Source organism: Perca fluviatilis, chromosome 4, assembly GCF_010015445.1.
Source record: "Perca fluviatilis chromosome 4, GENO_Pfluv_1.0, whole genome shotgun sequence".
In the NCBI taxonomy this organism is placed as follows: domain Eukaryota; kingdom Metazoa; phylum Chordata; class Actinopteri; order Perciformes; family Percidae; genus Perca; species Perca fluviatilis.
The window spans coordinates 28,097,332-28,118,980 of NC_053115.1; the positions used below are offsets into that span (position 1 = coordinate 28,097,332).

Consider the following 21,649-nt stretch of genomic DNA (forward strand, 5'->3'; position numbering starts at 1 on the left):
TGTGGCCAAGGCTGCCGTACAAGATGCCACCTGCTCATCAGATAAACATTCACACACATTTACACTCCGATGGCGCAGCATCAGGGGCAACTCGGGGTTCAGTGTCTTGCCCAAGGACACTTCGGCATGGAACTGCAGGGCCAGGGATCAAACCACCAACCTTCCGATTGGCAGGCGACCGCTCTACCACTTAGCCACAGCCACCCCAGAAGAGGCTCATTTCTGCAGCTTAACTTTCTAAGATGAAAACCAAGGCCTGTTGTCATCACATTAAATGCAACAGTAAATAAACTACAGGAGATATTGCATGTTGCAAGCATATTAATATGAACTGGTAATTGAACATTTGTATTATTTTCGACTGCTGGCAGTGGTGCATTCACAGCTATGTTTGCCACCTGTGTTCACATACCTCTACAATTTATGATCAAGTGGGAAATATGGGACCCCACATTACAAACAATTATCAAAAGCTAATTTTTAATTACCATCAGGAGGATGACTGTGATGTTTCTCCTCCTTCAGTAGCGTAGACACCCTCATCAGCACAATTTATGTACAAATACTTTGTAAAGGTATATATGTTTTGTAAGAAATGTTGCCTGGGCTACGTTTTTTTTATTGACATAATGAGGAAATGTTGGTGATTAGCGTAATCTGGGATGTTGCAAAAGGTTGAGACTGAACGCATTAGTAAAAATGTTCACTAACAGCGTATCTCATTTGTTTTCTGTCAACATATCGATCTGGCTGTAGAATATCAGCTTGTAGCAACTAAAGCCTGATGAAATGTTTTTTCTTCTGGTTATGTTTGGGCATTTGCAGCACTTAAGGTTAAGCAAAGTGTAAGATCATAGTTTTGTTTTAATACAGAATAAATCTTTCCTAACCTTAACTCTATTACTGCTCATTTATTTGGAAAAAAAGATACCTGTAAACATAATCCAGGTGGTGATAGCGTTTCTCACCACAAAGTTATTCAGAAAACCAATTATTACTATATAAATGTAATTTCAAGATGCCAGGGTGTAACCTGATACAGTATGTGGCATCACTGTATTTCACTTCATGATGCTCCTATTTAACAAGTTGGAAATGATTTCTGCCTAATGCATAGACTGTGGGAGAGCAAAGAACAAGCCAACCATTTGATGATCAGACCCAGAAGCCTAACAGACATTATAAACAATTCATGTATTCACCAACTTTCAATATGTTTAGTGTGCTGCTTAAGAATGGCAAACACCACCAATCGAGCTAGAGCTGCACATGATATATCAATGATATTTCTATTTATTCATTTTTATAGCTGTTATTTAAACCTTTTAGAGACTTTCTCTTGATGAAACAGTTCCAAAAAAAATGTTGGGGCTTTTTAATGGATAGTACAGATAGACAGGAAAGGGGGGAATGAGAGGGGATGCCATGCAGCAGAAGGCCGTGGGTTGGATTAAAACCCGGGGTTGCACACTCTATTGGGTAAACTAAAAGTCCCCCCCCAGTTTCTTTTATTTACACACAATTTTTTAATTATTCATTAATGTGGAAAACTACAATTTGGTGGTATTAGGTTACTTTCAGGAAATCTATAATATATATCACCCAATGCATTGTTTATTGTATTACAGATATTGCTACAATGTTGTAGACTAGTGGTTCACACTGTAAACTATTTATTATGGATTGCAAAAGAGAATCAGGTTTTAAGGGTGATTTTGGACAGGGGCAGTCTAGCCCTAGGCTTTGTTTCAATGGGGCCAAACCCTTGTTTGAAGGCATCAACAAAAAAAGCAATCATCTAGAGATTATTTTGTGGGAACACAAAGAAAATAAGCCTACTGAAGTTCATAGTTGCGATGTTCTGGAAAAGAAGCCTAGAAATACCGCTTCATGGTTATTCATATTTCCTTTAATTTGTCTTGGCTGAAGATGTCCCAATATGTCACTTTAATTTGAATTCTAGAGAAGATTTCTGTTTTCATTCCATTTCCTTTTCAGACATGATTGCCAATACTGTCTGTATCCGACTAAAGATGTGCCCCTAGTAAGTATTGACCCTAATGAGTGCTCAGCTCATATTACGTGATGATAACAGGTGCCCCTATTAGCCATGCGATACAGTGGTGACATATCCAGGTTGTTTCGGTGCCGTTCATTTAATGCATGCTGGCACAGCTACATAATAACCCTGAAGAGGAAAAAGAAGATACAGTCAGGCATGGAAAGATGAATGGATTGATGATAACGGTATGTGTTGAAGTCTAAATTTGTAGATAGCAATCAATATTTTCTAAGAACTTCCCCTTGTTATGAGAGCACTAACTAATTTAGATAGCGTCACTCAGTGGATAATTTGGTTACATTATGATCTCCCCTTATTTTTATTTTTTATTTTAAGTTATGTTGTTGCAGTTTCTGTGAAGCTTGCACAGATACGAAACTCCTCACATGCGGAAATATTGCTACAATGACCTATTTCTATATATGTTCAATGGTTTCTGCTCCCACACTGATGTTGCATCATTGACTATTAATGTTCTATTTGAATGCAATCATACTGAAGAAGCAGGCCAAATATTATATATGTCTGGTTGAACGTGCACAGTTTATAACGGTTGTCACATGTCATTATGCTATGTTTAAAGGCAGATAGAGCCATAAGAACCAACTGCAGTGGTAGGAAGAAAGCTGAAATATAATTACGCTTTTGCAACTTATATCACCCTTAATAACTATACACTTCTATGTCAGAGTTTCTCAACTTTAGGGTCACTTTCATGTAGGCTTACTAATTCCAGTTTCACTACCTGAGAGTGATACACTATTTGTGTGACAGGTTTGTAATGAAAAACTAAAGTAAATAGTTTTAATACATATATCTATCATGCATTCTACAGTATTCATTTGGAGCTCCCTTTTCTGATCTTGAAACTAGAATACAAAAGAATGATACACTCAAACTGACTTATCCAATTGCAGTGGTTGTAAAGAATTTGGAAAACAAATGAAGAGCATTCACATCGTGTTTCTACAGTATTTAGCTTCCTAAATTATCACAGAGAAATGGGTAAAATAGTATCAACTAAACTCATGCTTAGCCTACACTGCTCTCCAAATCAGTCCTTCCAGAATTTTTTTTTCTAGAAGAGTTTTTTTGTGATTGTTGCGGGCAAAAATCCTTGATTATGCGGCACGTTTTCTTAAAAAATGCAATGGAATATGCAGGATATTTATGCAATTTTATGCGATGAAATTGCGGGAACTTGCAAAAATTGCGGGAATTACAAAAACTTTGGGAACTTGCAAAAACTGTGGTTTGATGAAAAGAGAAAAAAAAAAAGTGATTCCCCCAACACCCTGCTTTTCGATGATGTTCAAGTCGCGTAATTACGTCACTTCATAACGTGGCAACAGGGATACAGTACATTTCTGAGACTTTAAAAGTTACAGGCCAAAATATAAAGCGATGTTGTTATATCGCCACCATCTGGCCAAATTGCACCAAATTCGACACACCATGTACTGTACTTGAGTCCCCAGCAATACTCCTGCAAGTGTTAGGTAGATGGACGGGTTTGAATGATATCGTACGAAAACTTCAGCACAACAATTCAGATGATATCCTACGAAATTACGGCAACCGCCAGTCAGTCACGTGACGACTGGTCACATGACAGTTAAGTGGTCTTCACAGTTAAGCTTAGCCGACAAAATGGGACTGTGAGTCGGGTATAGGGCACCGTGAGGTGACAATGCTTCAGTGGCCATTGCAGGTAAGATTAGCTGACAAAAGGTGACGACAGTTCAGTTTAGGCACCAAAACAACTAGTTAAGATTAAAAAAAAAAGTAGTTTGAGTTATTAAAACACTGGTCTTCTTAAGTAGTACTCCCAGGACAGGAACACCTGTTTCCTGGGTGAAAGTCTTGTGTTAACCCCTTAACTTCTTTCAGGACACAAACTCTGCTTCCCCGCTTGAAAGCCCTGTGTTTTAGGATCCACCCATCCATCCCGAGCTCCTCCCTATGCGGATCTTCGCGGTCTTATACAGCGGCAGTCAATGTGGGGCATACAGTAATAAACGTGGAATGCATAGGAATTACAGAGCATTACTTTTCATAACTATATGAATGGTTCATGAGAACAGCCTGCGGATGAACAGTTCTCCAGATATGCAAGGACAGACACACAGACAGAGTATTTTTATACTTGGATATCTGATCACAGTCTATCCAAATTAACAAACAAGGAAGTAAACAAGTAAAAAAATATATATAAAGAACTAAATAAGTAATTGTTTTGAGTCTTTCATGCCCCTGGGGGAACTTGCAGTGCGCTGGGCTGAGACGCAGTAGGGGCCACTGCTAAGATTCTCCTGGCATGGAAATGACTTCCTCCTCTAATGTCCTCTCCCAAAAGTCACAAAGAGGCTCTGATCCACTCCTAAGCACTATATAATCACTGACTTGTTTGATCCTTCTGTGATTGTAAGAATGGATTTAAAAAATCTGGTATGATTCTGGTAGGGAGATTATGAATTTTCACGACATGTTGAAAATTGGAAGAGCAACAGTACAGTAAGCCTTGAAATAAGAGTGACGCTGAAGCAATGCCTTCAAAATCTTCTTCCAGATGGCCATTATAATGAAATATAATAAAGCAAAAATTTTGAGATCTATGTAATGAACTATTATCTTTCTTGTTAAAACAGATGTTTTATTGTTTTACAGTATCTGTTGCAATGTAAGCACTTTGATTACATTTAATACTGTTATCTAACCAATTTCTGGGTAAAAACAAACACAATGAGATTGAAAAATAAATGTGCCATGCAATGCTTTTGTGATGCATGTATGATATACAGTACTATATCCTGATGCTCACATTTACCATACAGATGAAAAAATTTGATATAACAATTAGAATATATTTAATCCTATTGTCATGGAGAGAAAATGTGTCCGTAGGGAAAAACCAAATACTCTCGTGGAGAATTCGTCCATATAATCATTTGCTGAATTACCTAATTAATTAGATACAGAGTATGCTTCTGATAGATACCTGAGGATCTCTGGGATATGCATTAAATGAGAAGGCATTAATTACAATTAGCAGCATGGAAACAAAATATTCTATTGTCATCACAGTCACTGCCATTAGCAGAACCATCTCTCAGACCGCCACAGCAATGATCAGTCCCTTTGTTGCTATTAAAATTTGTGGATAAAAGGGACTCATCATGAGTTTGCTGACACAAAGTGTGTAATTATCATTCCATGTATAACAGGCTGCTTATTTGCCCCAGTGGCATCCTCAAAGGGGAAGGTTGCGGTGCAGTGATCCGTATCACCTTATCTCCCATTCCCCTTGGGGCACCACATTCGGCATGGAGCAGCACGCTAATAAAGATGACAGAGGTTTGTGCCAGTGTTTAAAGGGGCAGACCACTTTTTTTCTCCATAAAGAGGGTGTGGAAAATTCTTTGAATTGGAATTGAAATGTAATGAAAGTGATTCTGAATGTTCTTTTCGGATTGGTCTGTTAGCCGTCCCCTGCGGAGACAGGTAAGTCTGTCACAGACAGTGTTTTATAGTGTTTTACAGTACGCCCTAGCTTTATAATATCCAGTATTGATGTAAGATGTGAAGAGCTCACTTGTGAGATCTCTCTTAATAAAATTAGATTTGGATGAGGATACAAAACTGAAGAATAAATGACCACATCAGGAGGTAATTACTTTGGCTGTTTATAGCAAAATGTATGATAATAACACTGCATGTGGCACTAGTGGGCCTCCTTGAAACACAGTGTTCTTTTACCAAAAGGAACATAATGTCCCATTTTGTAAAATGCTAATTAATAATAATAAATAAATACACAAGAACAACATTTTTTTTAACATCTATACGTTTGCTGCCCTGACTTCATGTATACACATATTGATGCTTGGACATCTAATGCAATCAGAGGCTAAATTCCCAATGTCTTTTTTGCCTAGTTTGTAGGACAAGTGTTTATGGTTTACTGCTTTCAAAGGGGCACATTAGTGTAAAATTATTCCTTCTGATGGTCTAATGATCAGGAGTTGAACCCAAGTGGAGAAGCAAGATGAAGGCAGGGGAATGCTCAGACGTTTTAATGATGATATAATCTAACAAGGAGTCTCAAACTCTATACTGCCAAGTAGGGCACACTAACTAAATAACTCACTGGGCATAATAACAGACTAAATAAAAACTAAACAGTTAGTCACACTAATTTTCTATCTAGAAAAAAAGTTATAAAAGTAAAAAAAAAAGTTATGTTCACATTTGAAGCTGGCAGATTTATAAAATTGGAGGAAGTTATTGCCTCTCACCATGTCAAGACGAAGCAACCTGAATGTTGGCTATACATGCAGTATGACGAACTAAGGCGTAGTGCCCCATTGTTTAACAAGTAGGGTAATTCTCACCAGTGCTGAATGATCCTGTGGGGAGACTTAGGGCATGATTGAAGCAATGTGAATATGCCCTGGGAGCCAAAGCCAGATCAGCACCGTGGACAAAGGCTGGGGAAGCCCTTTGGCACAGAGCTTACAGCTGCCCTTCAGCAGATAGTGATCTGCCCATGGTGCTACTCTTTGTCAGGAGGCTATCATAATTAATGCAAGGATTTATGCATAAATGTGTGCAATTCTTTTTTTTTTGAAAGGCCAAAACAGAGAGGATGAGAATATTCTTCCCTTAGCCCATTTGGGTCCTGAACCAGTGACTAATTTATAACCCTAATTATAATCCATCCGCCTGCCACACATTGCATATGTTATATGTACCAGTTATATGGTTTACATTTTTCTGAATCTCATCCATAGTCTTACTGTTTAATTGTTTCACTCTTTTCGTTTTTATATCATACTGATATACTGTTTTTTTTGCAAAATATTTATTTGGTTTATTTTATTCTAGAGTATTCTATTTTATTCTTGATTTGTTAATTGCTTTCTGGAGCTAGGCACATATACACACACACACACATATATATATATATATATATATATATATATATATATATATATATATATATATATATATATATATAAAAAAAAAAAAAAAAAAAACACACACACACACACACTCTCACCTAAAGGATTATTAGGAACACCCTACTAATATAGTGTTTGACCCCCTTTAGCCTTCATAATTGCCTTAATTCTTTGTGGCATTGATTCAACAAGGTGCTGGAAGCATTCTTTAGAAATGTTGGCCCATATTGAGAGGATAGCATCTTGCAGTTGATGGAGATTTGTGGGATTCACATCAAGGGCATGAAGCTCCCTCCACCACATCCCAAAGATGTTCTATTGGGTTGAGATCTGGTGACTGTGGGGGCCATTTTAGTACAGTGAACTCATTGTCATGTTCAAGAAACCAATTTGAAATGATTCGAGCTTTGTGACATGGTGTATTATCCTGCTGGAAGTAGCCATCAGAGGATGGGTACATGGTGGTCATAAAAGGATAGACATGGTCAGAACAATGCTCAGGTAGGCTGTGGCATTTAAACAATGCCCAATTGATACTAAGGGGGCTAAAGTGTGCCAAGACAACACCCCCCACACCATAAGACCACCACCATCAGCCTGCTCAGTGGTAACAAAGCATGATGGATCCATGTTCTCATTCTGTTCATGCCAAATTCTTACTCTACCATCTGAATGTCTCAACAGAAATCGAGACTCATCAGACCAGCCAACATTTTTACAGTCTTCAACTGTCCAATTTTGGTGAGCTTGTGCAAATTGTAGCCTCATTTTCCTATTTTTAGTGGAGATGATTGGTACCCGGTGGGGTCTTCTGCTGGTGTAGCCCATCAGCCTCAAGGTTGTGCGTGTTGTGGCTTAACAAATGCATTGCTGCATACTTCGGTTGTAACGAGTGGTTATTTGAGTCAAAGTTGATCTTCTATCAGCTTGAATCACTTCGGCCGATTCTCCTCTGACCTCTAGCATCAACAAGGCATTTTTTGCCCAGAGGACTGCCGCATACTGGATGTTTTTCCTTTTTCAGACCATTCTTTGTAAATCCTAGAAATGGTTGTGCGTGAAAACCCCAGTAACTGAGCAGATTGTGAAATACTCAGACCAGACCGTCTGGCACCAACAACCATGCCACGCTCAAAGTTCCTTAGATCACTTTTCGTTCCCATTCTGACATTCAGTTTGGAGTTCAGGAGATTTTCTAGACCTGGACGACACCCCTAAATGCATTGAAGCAGCTGCCATGTGATTGGTTGATTAGATAATTGCATTAACGAGAAATCTTACAGGTGTTCCTAATAATCCTTTAGGTGAGTGTATATTTTATATATATATATATATATATTTAAATATAAATATATATATATATATATATATATATATATATGTCCTTGTGTATGTGACAAATAAACGTGATTTGATCATTTCATTTCAGTACGGTAAGTGTTGCGGAAAATGGACTAATGCCCACAAAGTTTCTCTCATAATCAAAACCTGTTACATATCCAATCTTAATCGCAAGGCAAGTGATACCAAATAGACCAATATTTTACAGACAGGTTGACAGTTTGTGCAGTTATTTAGTTTCCCTACATTCTTTCAGAAATCATCTAATGGTTTGTAAACTAGCAAAATCACCATACCTTGATTACATTTGATGATGGAGCCTAAGCTCCCAAATTGGAAAGGTTTCCTAAAAGACAAAGATACCAAAAGCATTTCTGGACGGATATTGCTCTTATTTCTATATTCTACTTCCAAACATGTGTTTGTACTAGCAATTATTAAATGAAAGATTCCCTTTTTTCACATATAGATAAATAGACAGACTTCATGTATTAGCCTGACACTATTCATATATGACTTTACACTACAATAAAAACACAAGGACATTTTGAACCTACACAGCTACACTCGGGGGATTCAACAGCGGGAAGTTAGACACCCAAAAACCCCACAGGAGTGTGCTGTGCGTACACACTCAGTGAGCTCTCTTCTGTACTCACAGATTCCAGTTGCCCAGGCAACCCTGTCTTGAAGATTTTAAACTTGGATTTACCATACCTCCTGTGTCTCGCCACAGTCAAGCAACAGGATTACTGGCTAGAAAAACACTGCACTTTTAGGTTGAGTGTCCGGTAAACTTTCTTTGCTATTGAATTTGGAGGTAACATATGGCCAGAAAAAGACAGTAAATCCAGCGACACACTGCCCTCAGGTAATGCACTCCTACTGTATATTTATTGGCTGACTGTGACAAGAGATAAGTCATTTGCATAGCTGTTATATTGTGCTTTGACATTGTCAACAGCTTAAATGGGATTTGTCAAAATGTGGGCCACAAATAAATCTGGAAAATGTAAGAGTTGGGGGTATTAGAATAAGAAGAGCTGCAGAGTTTGCGTGGGTACAAAGTCTATTATACCAGAATAAGTTTCTTGCTGTAAGTTAAGACTGTACAGTTGAAGTTAGGTCAGTATTTCACATTTTAAAATGTTCATGTTTTTTACATTTTATTTTCATCACTTATTTTTACTTGCAGATATAAACATCATATTCTCTTCAAAGCAACTAAGGCAGCTGGCCTGTGTCCAAACACTGCTGGCAAAGTCTTTAGTACACATGTACAGCATTTCTGTGCTGTTAAGATAATGGCAATATGTCGTGAGGGAAGAACTGTGCATGCACCACTTGGATATGAGAACCCTCACAAATTCACTAAGGACTGCGGTCTGTTCATGATGCGTGAAAAATTGGTGTAAGTTGGTACATAATTTTGAACAAATAAGATTTAATCATATACTTAAATCCAAGTAGATACATAGGAATTTATTTCTCACTCTAAAAAAATTAAATAACTGAATTCAGAGTGAATGGGTGAGTTCAAAAGAGACCAACCGCTAACTGTCCAATTTTAGTTAGAAGAGAAGGAGAACTACACTCATTGGTACACTTAAGGGAGCCATTCATTTCCCTGTTGAAAAGGGCTGCCTGACGGCAAGGTAAAGTGGTGAAAAAAAATCAAAATACAGTTTACACTTAAACTTAAAATACATTTAGCTGCTGCCCCCGTACTCAGCAGAACAGTACATCGCTTAGATGCCGTGCCGGTACTACTGCCTTCTTCTTTATACTGGGGGCGTGCCGACCGCCTGGATGGATGAGTAGCAATACCTCATGCAACCCCACTTCAAACAATTGTATCTATCCATTTAAGCTTCATTATAACAACATCCCATTACCTTCTAGTTTGGTACTGAACATATCATTTTTATTAAAGTTGTTTGACCAAAAAGAGTATTGGATATAAGTTGTAGCTGATGTAGATGTAGTTACCTGATGATATAAGGTGTTGTAGCATAGGTTGTAAAGCTAAGTATTGAACTTGTGATGCTCCGAATTGAACCAGTGGGGGCAGATGGCTTCATTAAAATTTGACAAGCTTTTAATGGTATTCAGCTGATGACTGAGAATTAGTCTTTGGTTATTGTCCTTTACACACATTATACACTATTGATTAGTTACTTCTCCGACACAAATACCAACCCATGCACACGAGAGGGGAGGAAACCAAACATTACATATGCTTTAAAGTAAGCCCTAAATGACAGGATACACATTATTTCTTCCTCTACCACAGCATATTATCATATATTCAGCTTTGTATAACTGAACCATGGATCACAATGATGGTTTTTAAGATATAGTTAGCTATTTCAATAGCAGGCAGGGAGCTAATGTTACTTGTACTTCACAAGCTAATTGTGCTTGAAACCACAGTGTTTGTTATTCGTGTTGCATTTTAAAACATTGGTAACACTTTATATTTAGGGTACATGAATTATCATGAATTCATGCATGACTTTTTATTATTCACTAATGTAGTAGTTCATTAACTATCAGTAATGTACAAGGATTAATAGCATCTCATGCATGACTTACTGCAGGGACAATATGTTAATTAATGCATCAATTAAGGTATTTCAATCATCATGATTTCTGATTCATTAATGATGTTCATGTCTTCTTCATAGGTAAATCTGTAGTTAAAGTGACAGGCTAAAAAAACGGAAATGTAATGGTGTAATTAAGGATTAAATAAACGTTACTTCATTACTTCATCATGTTTGTGGCCCTTCAAACAAAGTGCTAACCTGGTCCATCTTTAACATTGAAAAAAGGGATATGATCAGAAAACATGCGATTCAAGAAGCCATTCCGGTTTGTCTCCTCTTCCTATTTCACATGCATAGCATCCACTAATTTTGTACCAGCTACACAGTTCTAAATTGAAGAATGATAGATACTTTTTTTCTAAGCTATTCTGGGGATTTGAATGACATCTCAAAATGAAAAGCACTCTTCTCTAACCTTCACTCTCAACTCCATTTATTTATTTAATTAGAAAAAAAGACCACATAAGAAATTCAAAATGTGGAGACCAAATTCTGGTGTTTTCTGGATCTCTCATGTTCAAAATAATCCAAGCTGATTATTTTGCAATTTGTTAACACAAATTCAAAAACATGATTAATACTGTGCTCTTTAGCTGTTGATATTGCGTGTTATCTTGCAAAGGTACAGTATGTACCCGTACCGCACATGGAGTGGGGAGAATGGTGTTCAATTCAGCAGAGAGCAGGATTATGATAAATACAGGTGAGTTTGAATCCTAATAATGAAATGGACAGAGGTGGACACAGCTGAATAATGAGATGAGTATCAGAAAATCAGTACAGCTAGCAGACAGGCCAGTGGTAAATTAGGGAAGTGTCTTAGGGCAGGTTTAGGGAAGACACTGGTGTTGGTGAGAGAGAGGATCCCTGAAGAGTTATGTCAGGGAGGATGGAGGAGTTTGGTAATTGCCAGAGCGAAGAAGGGGGGAGAACAGGAGAGCCGAGACAGTTTATCCAGTGATTCAAATAAACCAGAGTGCAGAGCTGCACTCACCAAACAAGCTACAGACACCTCTAGCTCCACCACCATCAGCGTGGTATACCTGGGCGCCCACTGGGTGACGTCCCATATGTATATATTCATCAGAGTGACAAATAAAAACGGGCATAGCATGGGATGAGCTTATGTGTAGATCCCTGCGAGCGCCACCATGCTGACATTTTTCTCCCAAACAGACAGCACATAAGCACCACACTCTCAAATGATGCATCATTGCTATTCGGTGTATGCTATTAAAGTATAATAGACAGCTTGATGGCACTACATATCCATAGTGCTTAATCCATGGCCTGTCAGTATTCACAACTCTCCAAAAACATTAATGTGGCCTACATTGCGAAACCGTAGACACTTGAGAGGCTTTCATTTATCTGCTCTTGAAGCGTTAGCTGCAGGGCTGTACAACATCCATTACAGAGGATCATTCTTACTCTCTTGCATTCACTCCCTGTCTCCGTAGGTGGTGCCATCTTGTGTAAAATTAAATGAGAGGCCCCCCTACACACACCCTTACAGTCCACTCTGTGGCGATAATATTTCTACGGTCTCCTAAAAAAAAAACTATTCATAAAACACAAAATGCTTTATAATAGAAATACTAGTACTGCAAGCAGTTATGACAGGGTTCAAGCCTCGTGGGCGCGCGGTAGCCCCAGACGACCCGCAAAGTCTGTGAAAGCGGAACCCTAAGCGCGACGGCGGTGAGGCAACCATCTGGAAATATTGCAATGCGTGAGCTGCAAGGCTGTAGTAAATTGCAACTGCAAATTTCCCATTTACATTCATTGGTTTATAAGTTTGTTTTTTCCGTTTGTGTTGCTTGAGACATGAGACAAGATGGCGCCAGTGTTAGCGCCTGTGTTAGCAGCCTGCCGTCTGTCACCGCTGTGTGTGTGTGTGTGTGTGTGTGCGTGTGTGTTTATGCTGTTTCTGTTGCGCAAAATGTTAACCCTCTGCTGGTGTATGATCACCAGGCACTAATGGACATTCAATTCTCTGCCAAAGACCTAGTAAAGTAGTATGGATATAAAACTCTTCTATCGGGGATCCCATCCTACCTGTGCCGACTCACAGCTCCACTTCCCCGGCAGAAACGCTACCACCGCAGAGGTAAACGCAGCGGACGGCTGGTGAGGATAAAGGCCCGCCTCGACACGACTTCCTGGAGTGAATACCGCGTGTTCTCTTGCCTCTCCTCCTTGCGGCGATTGCGGTACCCTGCCCCTGCCCCCCTGCCTGGTTGGTACCTATTGCCGGTCTGGTTGGGGTGTTGCAGCCCCGTGGCCCCTGCTCTCCTCGTCCCCGTTGGCGCAGGGTGAATTTTCGAAACCTGTGGCCCCTGTGTCGGGTTCCCAGGGCAGTCAATCAAAATTATTCAAGCTGGGTTGCTCTCACACAGTGCTGGGTGCAGTGGTCTATCGGCCTCCCAAATATAATAAGGATTTTATTAATCACTTTGCCGGTCTTTTGGCTGAAATCATGCCTAAATAAGACCGTGTCCTTATTGTTGGGGATTTTAATATCCATGTGTGTTGTCCTGACAAGCCAATGGCAAAAGACTTCTTATATCTTATTGACTCTTAATCTTGTGCAATATGTGTCTGGCCCTACACATGAACGCGGGCACACACTTGACCTTGTCTTATCCTTTGGTTTGCCTGTTATTAACTTAGAGATCTGCGATGCAGTGTTCTCTGACCACATGCCTGTATTATTTGAGTCTGTTCTTGCCTGTAATACATTTAAACCTTGCGCTGCTGCTGCTGCTGCTGCTGCTGCTGCTAGGTGCTGTCGGATAATTAACCCTTCCACTGCTGTTCAGTTCTCATCTGTCTTCAGTCAGAATAGTGCCATACCAGACTATTTGTGATGATCCAGAGGAGCTCAGCTTATGGCTTAACTCCACTTGTCAAATGGTTATAGACTGGGTAGCTCCATTGAAGAGTAGGCAGCCTAAAGCAAAAGCAGAGTCCTGGATTAATGACAAAGTTCGTGCTGTAAGACGTGAGTGCCGTAAAGCTGAGCGCAAATGGAAGAAGGACAAACTGCATGTGTCGTTTCAAATAGTAGGAGATTGCTGGCTTCAATATTTGAAAGAAGCAAAAAGGCAATATCTATCTGAAATTATTCTGTTCAACTCTAACAACCCTTGTATATTGACTCTGTTCTTAATGGCCAGCAAATTGCCTGTGTTGACGCCTCTCATGCTGTGTGTGAACAATTTCTTCACTTTTTTACTGAGAAGGTCACTTCTATTAGGGCTAAAATGACACCTACTTATGATTCCTCCATTTCTGTTGTCTGTTCTGCTGTTTTTGGAAAGTTTGAACCTGTCACTCAGTCTGCACTACAGAAGTTTGTTGGTCACTTGAAGCCTTCAGGTTCTCCAAGTGACAGTGTCCCTCCTCAACCTTTTAAGTTTGGAACAGTGGGTGGGCATCAAGGGTGTAGCTCTCAGCTGGTTCAGGTCCTATTTGGAAGGTTGCACTTTCGGTGTCAGCTGTGGTGACTCTGTGTCCTCTGCTCCTTTCTCGTGTGGGGTCCCACAGGGCTCAGTTTTAGGCCCTCTTCTTTTCTCTCTCTCTCTATCTGCTCCCGCTTGGTTTCATACTTAGGAAGCATGGCATTCTATTCCACTGTTATGCTGACGACAGCCAGATCTATGTACCCCTTAAAAAGAGCAACTCTCTCAGAAGACTGCTCGTTTCCCTGGATGACAAAGGCCTGGATGGCTTCTAACTTTTTAAATTTTAATGAAACAAAAACGTAAGTGATGGTTTTTGGTGTCCACACTTGGACTCCTTTTGCCGATCTGGGTCCCTTGGCTCAATATGTCAAGCCAACCGTTACCAATTTAGGGGTTAAAATTGACTCTGATATTAAGCTTGACAAACAGATTGGGGCAGTGGTTAAAGCAAGCTTTTTCCAATTACGGCAGTTAGCCAAAATAAAGCAGATTCTTACTAGGCAGTAATATATGCCTTTGTGACCTCGGTTGGATTACTGTAACGCCCTATATGTAGGCATCAGTGCTGCATCTGTTGCTCATCTCCAGATGGTGCAAAACGCTGCGGCGCGTCTTTTAACTGGAGCATGTAAATATCAGCACATTACCCCTCTTTTAGCTTCACTCCACTGGCTGCCCGTATATTTTAGGATTCATTTTAAAATTAATTTACTTCTGTTTAAATCCTTAAATGGTCTTGCCCTGTCCGAGTTGCTTCACCCCTACACTCAGACCCGCTCACTCAGGTCAGCTGAACAACTGCACCTGAGGGCCCTATTTTAACGATCTGAAACGCAAGTATGAAACGCAAAACGCAAGTAGCTTTGTGGGCGGATCTCGGGCGCTGTTGCTATTATACCAGCGGGATAAATGAGTCTTGCGCCCGACGCAAATCTAAAATGGGTTGGTCTGAAGTAGCTAGGTGTGGTTTGGGCGTAACGTGAAAATAACCAATCAGAGCATCATCTCACATTCCCTTTAAGAGCAGGCACGCTTGTTCCATGGCGGACTGCTATTATGATGGCGGATTTGCCTGGCGCACGCCAGCGGGAGCTGTCCGAGATGCGGCAAAGTAATAAATGCCCGTCTTGTCTGGGTGGCAATGTTGCTGCAGCCTCTCGGGCACATCTCCTCAAGTCTGGAGAGGATGGAGCGTGGGCCTCCAAACATCACCTGCACCTGTTGTGCCCCTTCCTCCTCCCCCCACTCCATCTCCGCTCCACCAGGAGTGCATCGCACATTACTCCCGGACCAGATTCCGCCGGAGTGTCCAATCCCACAGTAGTTCAACATCACATCTCCTTAATTTCTCTAATATTTCCTAATTTATGTCATCAACACATCCATGATTCATGGAAATGTTGTGTAAAACACAACAAGCCACAAAGAATGCTTTTTGAGGACTGTACTGTAAAGTGCCTCCTGACCAATCCAAACAAATGAAGCGCATTTCAGTAATATTTTTCCTTGTAATTATGTATGGTTTGCAAAAATGAGAACTGCTGCGTCCGTGTAGATGAGAGAAGCAAAGTGTATGCGCGTTGTGCACACGCTACATTATGGCCAAGCATGCGCCCCTAAAATAGCATATGAATAACACGCTACTGACTTTAGACTAGCACCACTGACTTTAGACCAGGTTTCATACCTGTCAAGTTTTGGATTTGAAAATAAGGGAAATTTTCCGCCGCCCACCGCGAGCAGTCCCACCACCCCAACCAAGCTCCAGTATCCCTTACATTTTAAGAAGGGTGTACAAGAAAGTTAAAATCACCACTTGGTGCAGAATGCTGAAAACATTTACAATTTATAACATTGCTTGTCTTTACATTTACATTTTATTTTCATTCCACGCATTCTTTTCATTTCATATTGCTTTTCTTTTACAGTTTTTCTTTTCATTTCACATAACTTTTCTTTACTCTTTTAGTGAGTTATTGTACAGATTTTTTGCAGACTTTGCATTCTTTAAGACTGTTTTGGAAGGAGTGTATTTGTGGGCGGGGCCAGAGTGGTTAATTTTACATGAGAGTAGAGCGCAGACAGTTCTGTGGTCTAACGTGCTCCTATTCTCTGTAACAATCTTTCATACCATGCTAAAAACCCTTACTGAACTTGCATTGCTATGGGGAATGCATAGTAAAGCCTTCAGAAGTTTTGGCAGCGTACCGTCTCTGTCATAGCGTCCATCCTCAGTCAGTTTTTTTTTGGCCCTGGCATTTTTGGCCCATGCGGCCCACACCCACCGTGATTGGTCAGACACATTCCCTGCAGACAGTCCTCTTAAAATATGCGTGCATTCTATCAGTTGCCTAGTGTTCAGCGTTCATGTGATAGTTTTGGATCCTTCAAGAGGGGACTCAAGATTTATCTGTTGATCTCACACTTAAATATTTAATTCATTCTTAGAGTTATGATTTGTATATTTATGGTATTTTTATATTTTGTATTATTGATATTTGATATTGTATTGCCATTATTGTTATTATTACTATTTTGCTTATTATTGGCATAGCAACTTTAAATTTAATTTTAACTATTGTAAGATTCATATTTTGTCGCTTTGGACACAAGTGTCTGCTAAATACAATAACCATAACCATAACCCTTCCCAAAAGCTACAATAAAGCTGAGAGTAGTATATGTCCTGGAAAAGAGCACCGATACAAGAGAAGCTAATTAAGCCATTCAAGGAACACTGATGCTTGTATCAACACTGATTTTATAGATCACAGACTCTTCAGCTACCCAACAGGCTAACCGCTAGCATTTTTAATGTAAGCTTAAACAGTTAGGTTACCTGACAGCCACTAACTTTAATGTTACAGCCAAACTGCTTGTTGTCGTTATGACGTGAGGGCGCGCGTGCACACACACACACACAGCCCCCCTGAGAGTCCCTGTTAATTTGCCTACTCCTTACCACATCGTCATCTACTCTCTCTTCCATCTTATCCTCACTCGCTCCCATGGCCCTGTCATGGTCACTCTCCTCCTCCTCCTCTTCTTCCCTGACATCGTAGTTTCTGCTTCTCTGCCAGCCACCTCTCCTCCTCCTCGGCTTCAGGTAATGCTGATGTTGAAGCAGCTACTACAGCCCCAAACATGTCCGAAATGTTTGAGGAATCCGCCTGTAGATTCTTAATCTTTTTCTCCTGTAATTTCTCTGCACCTCCCTTACACTTTAGTGGTCGTTTGTCCATTTTAACGTGAATGCTAAACTTGTATTACATCTTGTGTGTCAGGGCCGGGAGGCGTGGCCATGTGGGATTCGTAAATTTGCGGCCCGGAGTGGGGAAGGGGGTTCCTGGATTTGATTGGGTCAGGCCAGTGCCAATAAAGAAAACTAACCAATGGGCCGCTGTGAATTCTTTATGGGCCGGCCCGGCCAAAAATAAAAAAAGGCCTATTTATGTCGGCGATTCGGCCCAAAAGTGCGTCGGCCCACTGGGAAAATGCCCGGTATGCCAGATGGCCAGTCGCAGGTTAAAATACGGGAGATTTACGGGAAAATACCAATACGGGAGGACGGCGGGAAAGAAGAGTAAAAAACGGGACTTTCCCGGCCAAAACGGGATACTTGACAGGTATGCCAGGTTTTTCCTGGTCAGTGGCGGAATTGTTTTCTGAAACTGCAGAATAGCAGCAGGTAACGTTTGCGCCTGAACACGCCTCCTCTTTTCGCTAAACCGCCCCCGGGAGCGCAAATACATTCCCTAATTTACCGACGTGCGTCTGTGGAGGGAAAAGTCCACTGTGCGTCGGGTGCAAAATAGGAATGATACATGCGTCGGTGTACAAAGGCATTTGCGCTGGGTGAAAGATAGCGCCCTGAGTGTCCCTAAAACAAAGCGGAAACTTAAAGGGGATCGTGCCTTTGCTGTGGCAGCTCCAAAAATATGGAATGACCTACCTCTGCCTATTAGACAAGCTTCTTCACTGTCTAATTGTATTAATCTCTTCTTAAAACCAGAGGTGTATAGTCCAGGTGCCAGAAAGTAAAAATCCTGCCATGTTTTTGGATCTGCCTCTACATCTAGAACAGGTGTTTTAACTAACGAGCTCATCTACCTGGTAGAGGAGCTGGTTTAGTGATGGTTGGGACAGCTGCTGGACAGGATTTCTACTTTCTGGCACCTGGACTATACACCTCTGCTTAAAACCCACCTTTTTTCCTTGGCCTTTCCCAGCTGAGGCTGACATTTTTGTTCAATTTTTTTTTACTGTGATACCGTTTCATGTTTTAAATGTTAAATGTTGTAAATGTTTTACATTATTTCTACTTTGTTCTGTACAGCACCTTGTGCAACATTTGTTGCTTTTTAAAGTGCTTTATGAATACATATACGCCCCCTTGATTAAGGGCCGGTATAGTGCCTCACAGTGGCATGGCAAACATGAATCCCAAGTTTTGCGTTGATGGCATTTACTGGAAATATGTTTTTTGGGAGAATGTGGGTTAGTGTGGCTTGTACTGTAAGGTTTTCTACAATAATCAGATTTATTCTAAGTACATCTTAAGACATGCTAAATCTGACTGCAGTCCGGATGTGTTATGCATTTAAAAAATGAGCACTTGCTGAAATATTCAGTTTATACAGCCCATGTCTGATTGGCCAAGCTTCGATTAGATACGAGGATTCCCCAGGTGAGTATCAACCCCAGTTCCATTCGAACAGGAGGTAAAATGAGAAGTCAACATTATTTAGTCAAATGAAAGGCAGAGATTAAAGAAACTTTGGCAGCCAAGTGTAGGTAATTGATTTATAATTTATCAACGGTTGTGCTGAGCAGTGGCCACTGGAGAGATCTGGCCAGTTTCTGTTACAACCTCTTTGCTTTCCTCATGGGAGCACTTAATATGGGCAGCTCTGTTCTCACAGCGAATATTTAAACTACAGCTATCAATAGACACCACAGAAATCTGACAGAATATAAGCAAAACAACGCTCTCCAATCCCTGCCTGATTAAATGAATTGTCACAGCAATGAAAGTGATCTATGATACTAAGGTGAATGTGTAAAGTGCCATAAATCTCTTTTTGTCCTACCTTGAAAGGTCAGCAATTGCTAAGATGAGTCCAAAGACACAGTTTTATTTCACAATAATAAAAGTGAAAAAGCAGAAGCTACTCTAAAGACAGAGTTCCTGCCTAAGCAATAAACTGCCGCTCGGTCATTAATGAAAGGTGTTTGAACACAGGGCGGAGGGTGAAACCAAGGTGAATGTTCAATCACAATGATCAAATACTGTTGAAATAATTATCAAGTAAGATGCAGAATTACTTTTGGCAGGATCTTTTTAAAATTCTCTTTTCTCTCTTCTCTCCCACCATCGTGGTTCAATTACTAATTTGTTACTCACTGATTTAGTATCGCACTTCACAATGTTGGAAGACACGGAAGAGACAATTTAAAAAAAAAAAAGAAAAGAATTGTTCAAATCAATGCCACACAGGCTGAGATACAGTATCCGACTTACTTTTGGTCCAGTATTGGTCAAGCTCCAGAAATGCTGGATCCTATATTACCCACAATGCAACTCAATAGCACCTTCCTCCTCGCAGCATCATTAGGGTTATTTTTCAGACTTTGGAAAGCTTTATCGAGAGCCAAAAATACAGTACATACACAAACGGGACACAGTCGGAGGAGAGCTCCTCTAAGCCACATCTATTGTTCAGGAAATCAGTTCTGCACATTCTAGTGTATTCTCATCATCAAAGCACCCCTTGCAATTCATCTTTCTGTGTGCTGTTAACTTGTTTGTCTTGGAAATCCATCAGCATGTTGGTTGTATCACAAGCACCATGAATGACACAAGACAGAGCAAGAATGCATTTATGGAATAACACAGCTCGGCTGATTTCAGGCTCTACAGTTCATCTGTACCAAAATGATACAAATCCAATCATCACTCAGCAACTTCATAAACAACTTGGTGATGAGTCAGCCCTTTTATAAAGCAAATCTGCATAGCGCTCAAAAATTATTGGAGAGTTTTTGGCAAAAACCCGTGGTCAGACAAGGGCCTCAGCTGCTACTGCTTTCCAATTCAAATGCTTATCAGTGACTCTCTTGAAGTGAAACAAATCGATCCTCTGTGAACTGTAAAGTTTTCTGCAGATTTGTTTTACCAATCTTTACTTTTATACAAAAGATGCCAGGCTTATGGACGAAATAAACTATATCTTATACATACAAAAGGTGTTTTTGTTGTTCTCCTCCAACAGCAATCTACTTATTGGCAGCACTTAGGCAGTGTAGTACACCAACTGGGATTTTAATAACTGTTGAGTCACCAGCTGTGCACTATTAAGACATGATGGTGATGACCAGCAGATTGAGAAATCAAATTTCCAAGCAACAGCCAGTGATGCCTACCATACAGCTGGCCCAAATAATAGCTTGTTTCCTAACAAATGCAGTTTGACAGTGCATGGTTGTTCTCCTTACGCTGCCATTAACCTGTGATAGGACTATTGGCATTGACCTCCTCAGATGGCGAATGGCTAACATGAAAGAAATGGAGAGAGTGCTTAATGTCATTGAGTGTACACAGTGTAGACAGGTTTACTCACCCTGTACCAAACAATCTCTCGAAGCCTTCCATCAGTTTTGAAGTTACACTTGAGAGTAACAGTTTCGCCCACAACAACGGGAGGCAGGGGCTCTATGGTAACAGTCAAATATCCTGGAAAAACAAAAATGTGCAAAGGAGTTTGATTGCAGTCATATACCATAAAACACTTTGCCTGAACAATAAACATGTGGTTTGATGTCCTGCTGAGGTAAATGTTGGACAACAGCAATGAAGTAGTCATAAATTTACAGAATATGAATCATTTTAAAAAGCTAAGATTGAATGAGTCCGCACTCTCTTTTGGAATAGTGCCATGATTCATCTTTATGCAATTACATAACAAGCACTCTCCCACATGGGGGTTATCTTATTACTGTAAATAGCACTTCAGTTGCGTTTACTTAAAGGGGTAAAATCATTCACTGCATGACTTTTCATGATTTCTTTATCTGGTTTGAAAATAACAGTGCAACCATTTGTGTGTTTGTGTCAACAAACCTCTGAGAGATGCAAATGCATTTGAACGGCATCACGAGTCGAACATTTGCTTTGAAGAATTTGTCATTCATCGTCGGTAAATATAAATA

The 21,649-nt window shown here is 40.2% G+C and overlaps 1 protein-coding gene across 2 annotated transcripts in view; it reads right to left on the minus strand.

The window, feature by feature from the left end:
* igsf21a (immunoglobin superfamily, member 21a) overlaps positions 1 to 21,649 on the minus strand; it is a 222,124-nt gene that overhangs the window by 124,061 nt on the left and 76,414 nt on the right. For both annotated transcript variants that reach the window (XM_039797400.1, XM_039797401.1), the window contains exon 2: positions 21,061 to 21,173. In XM_039797400.1, the coding sequence (XP_039653334.1) occupies positions 21,061 to 21,173 (113 nt within the window). The remainder of the gene's footprint in view (positions 1 to 21,060; positions 21,174 to 21,649) is intronic.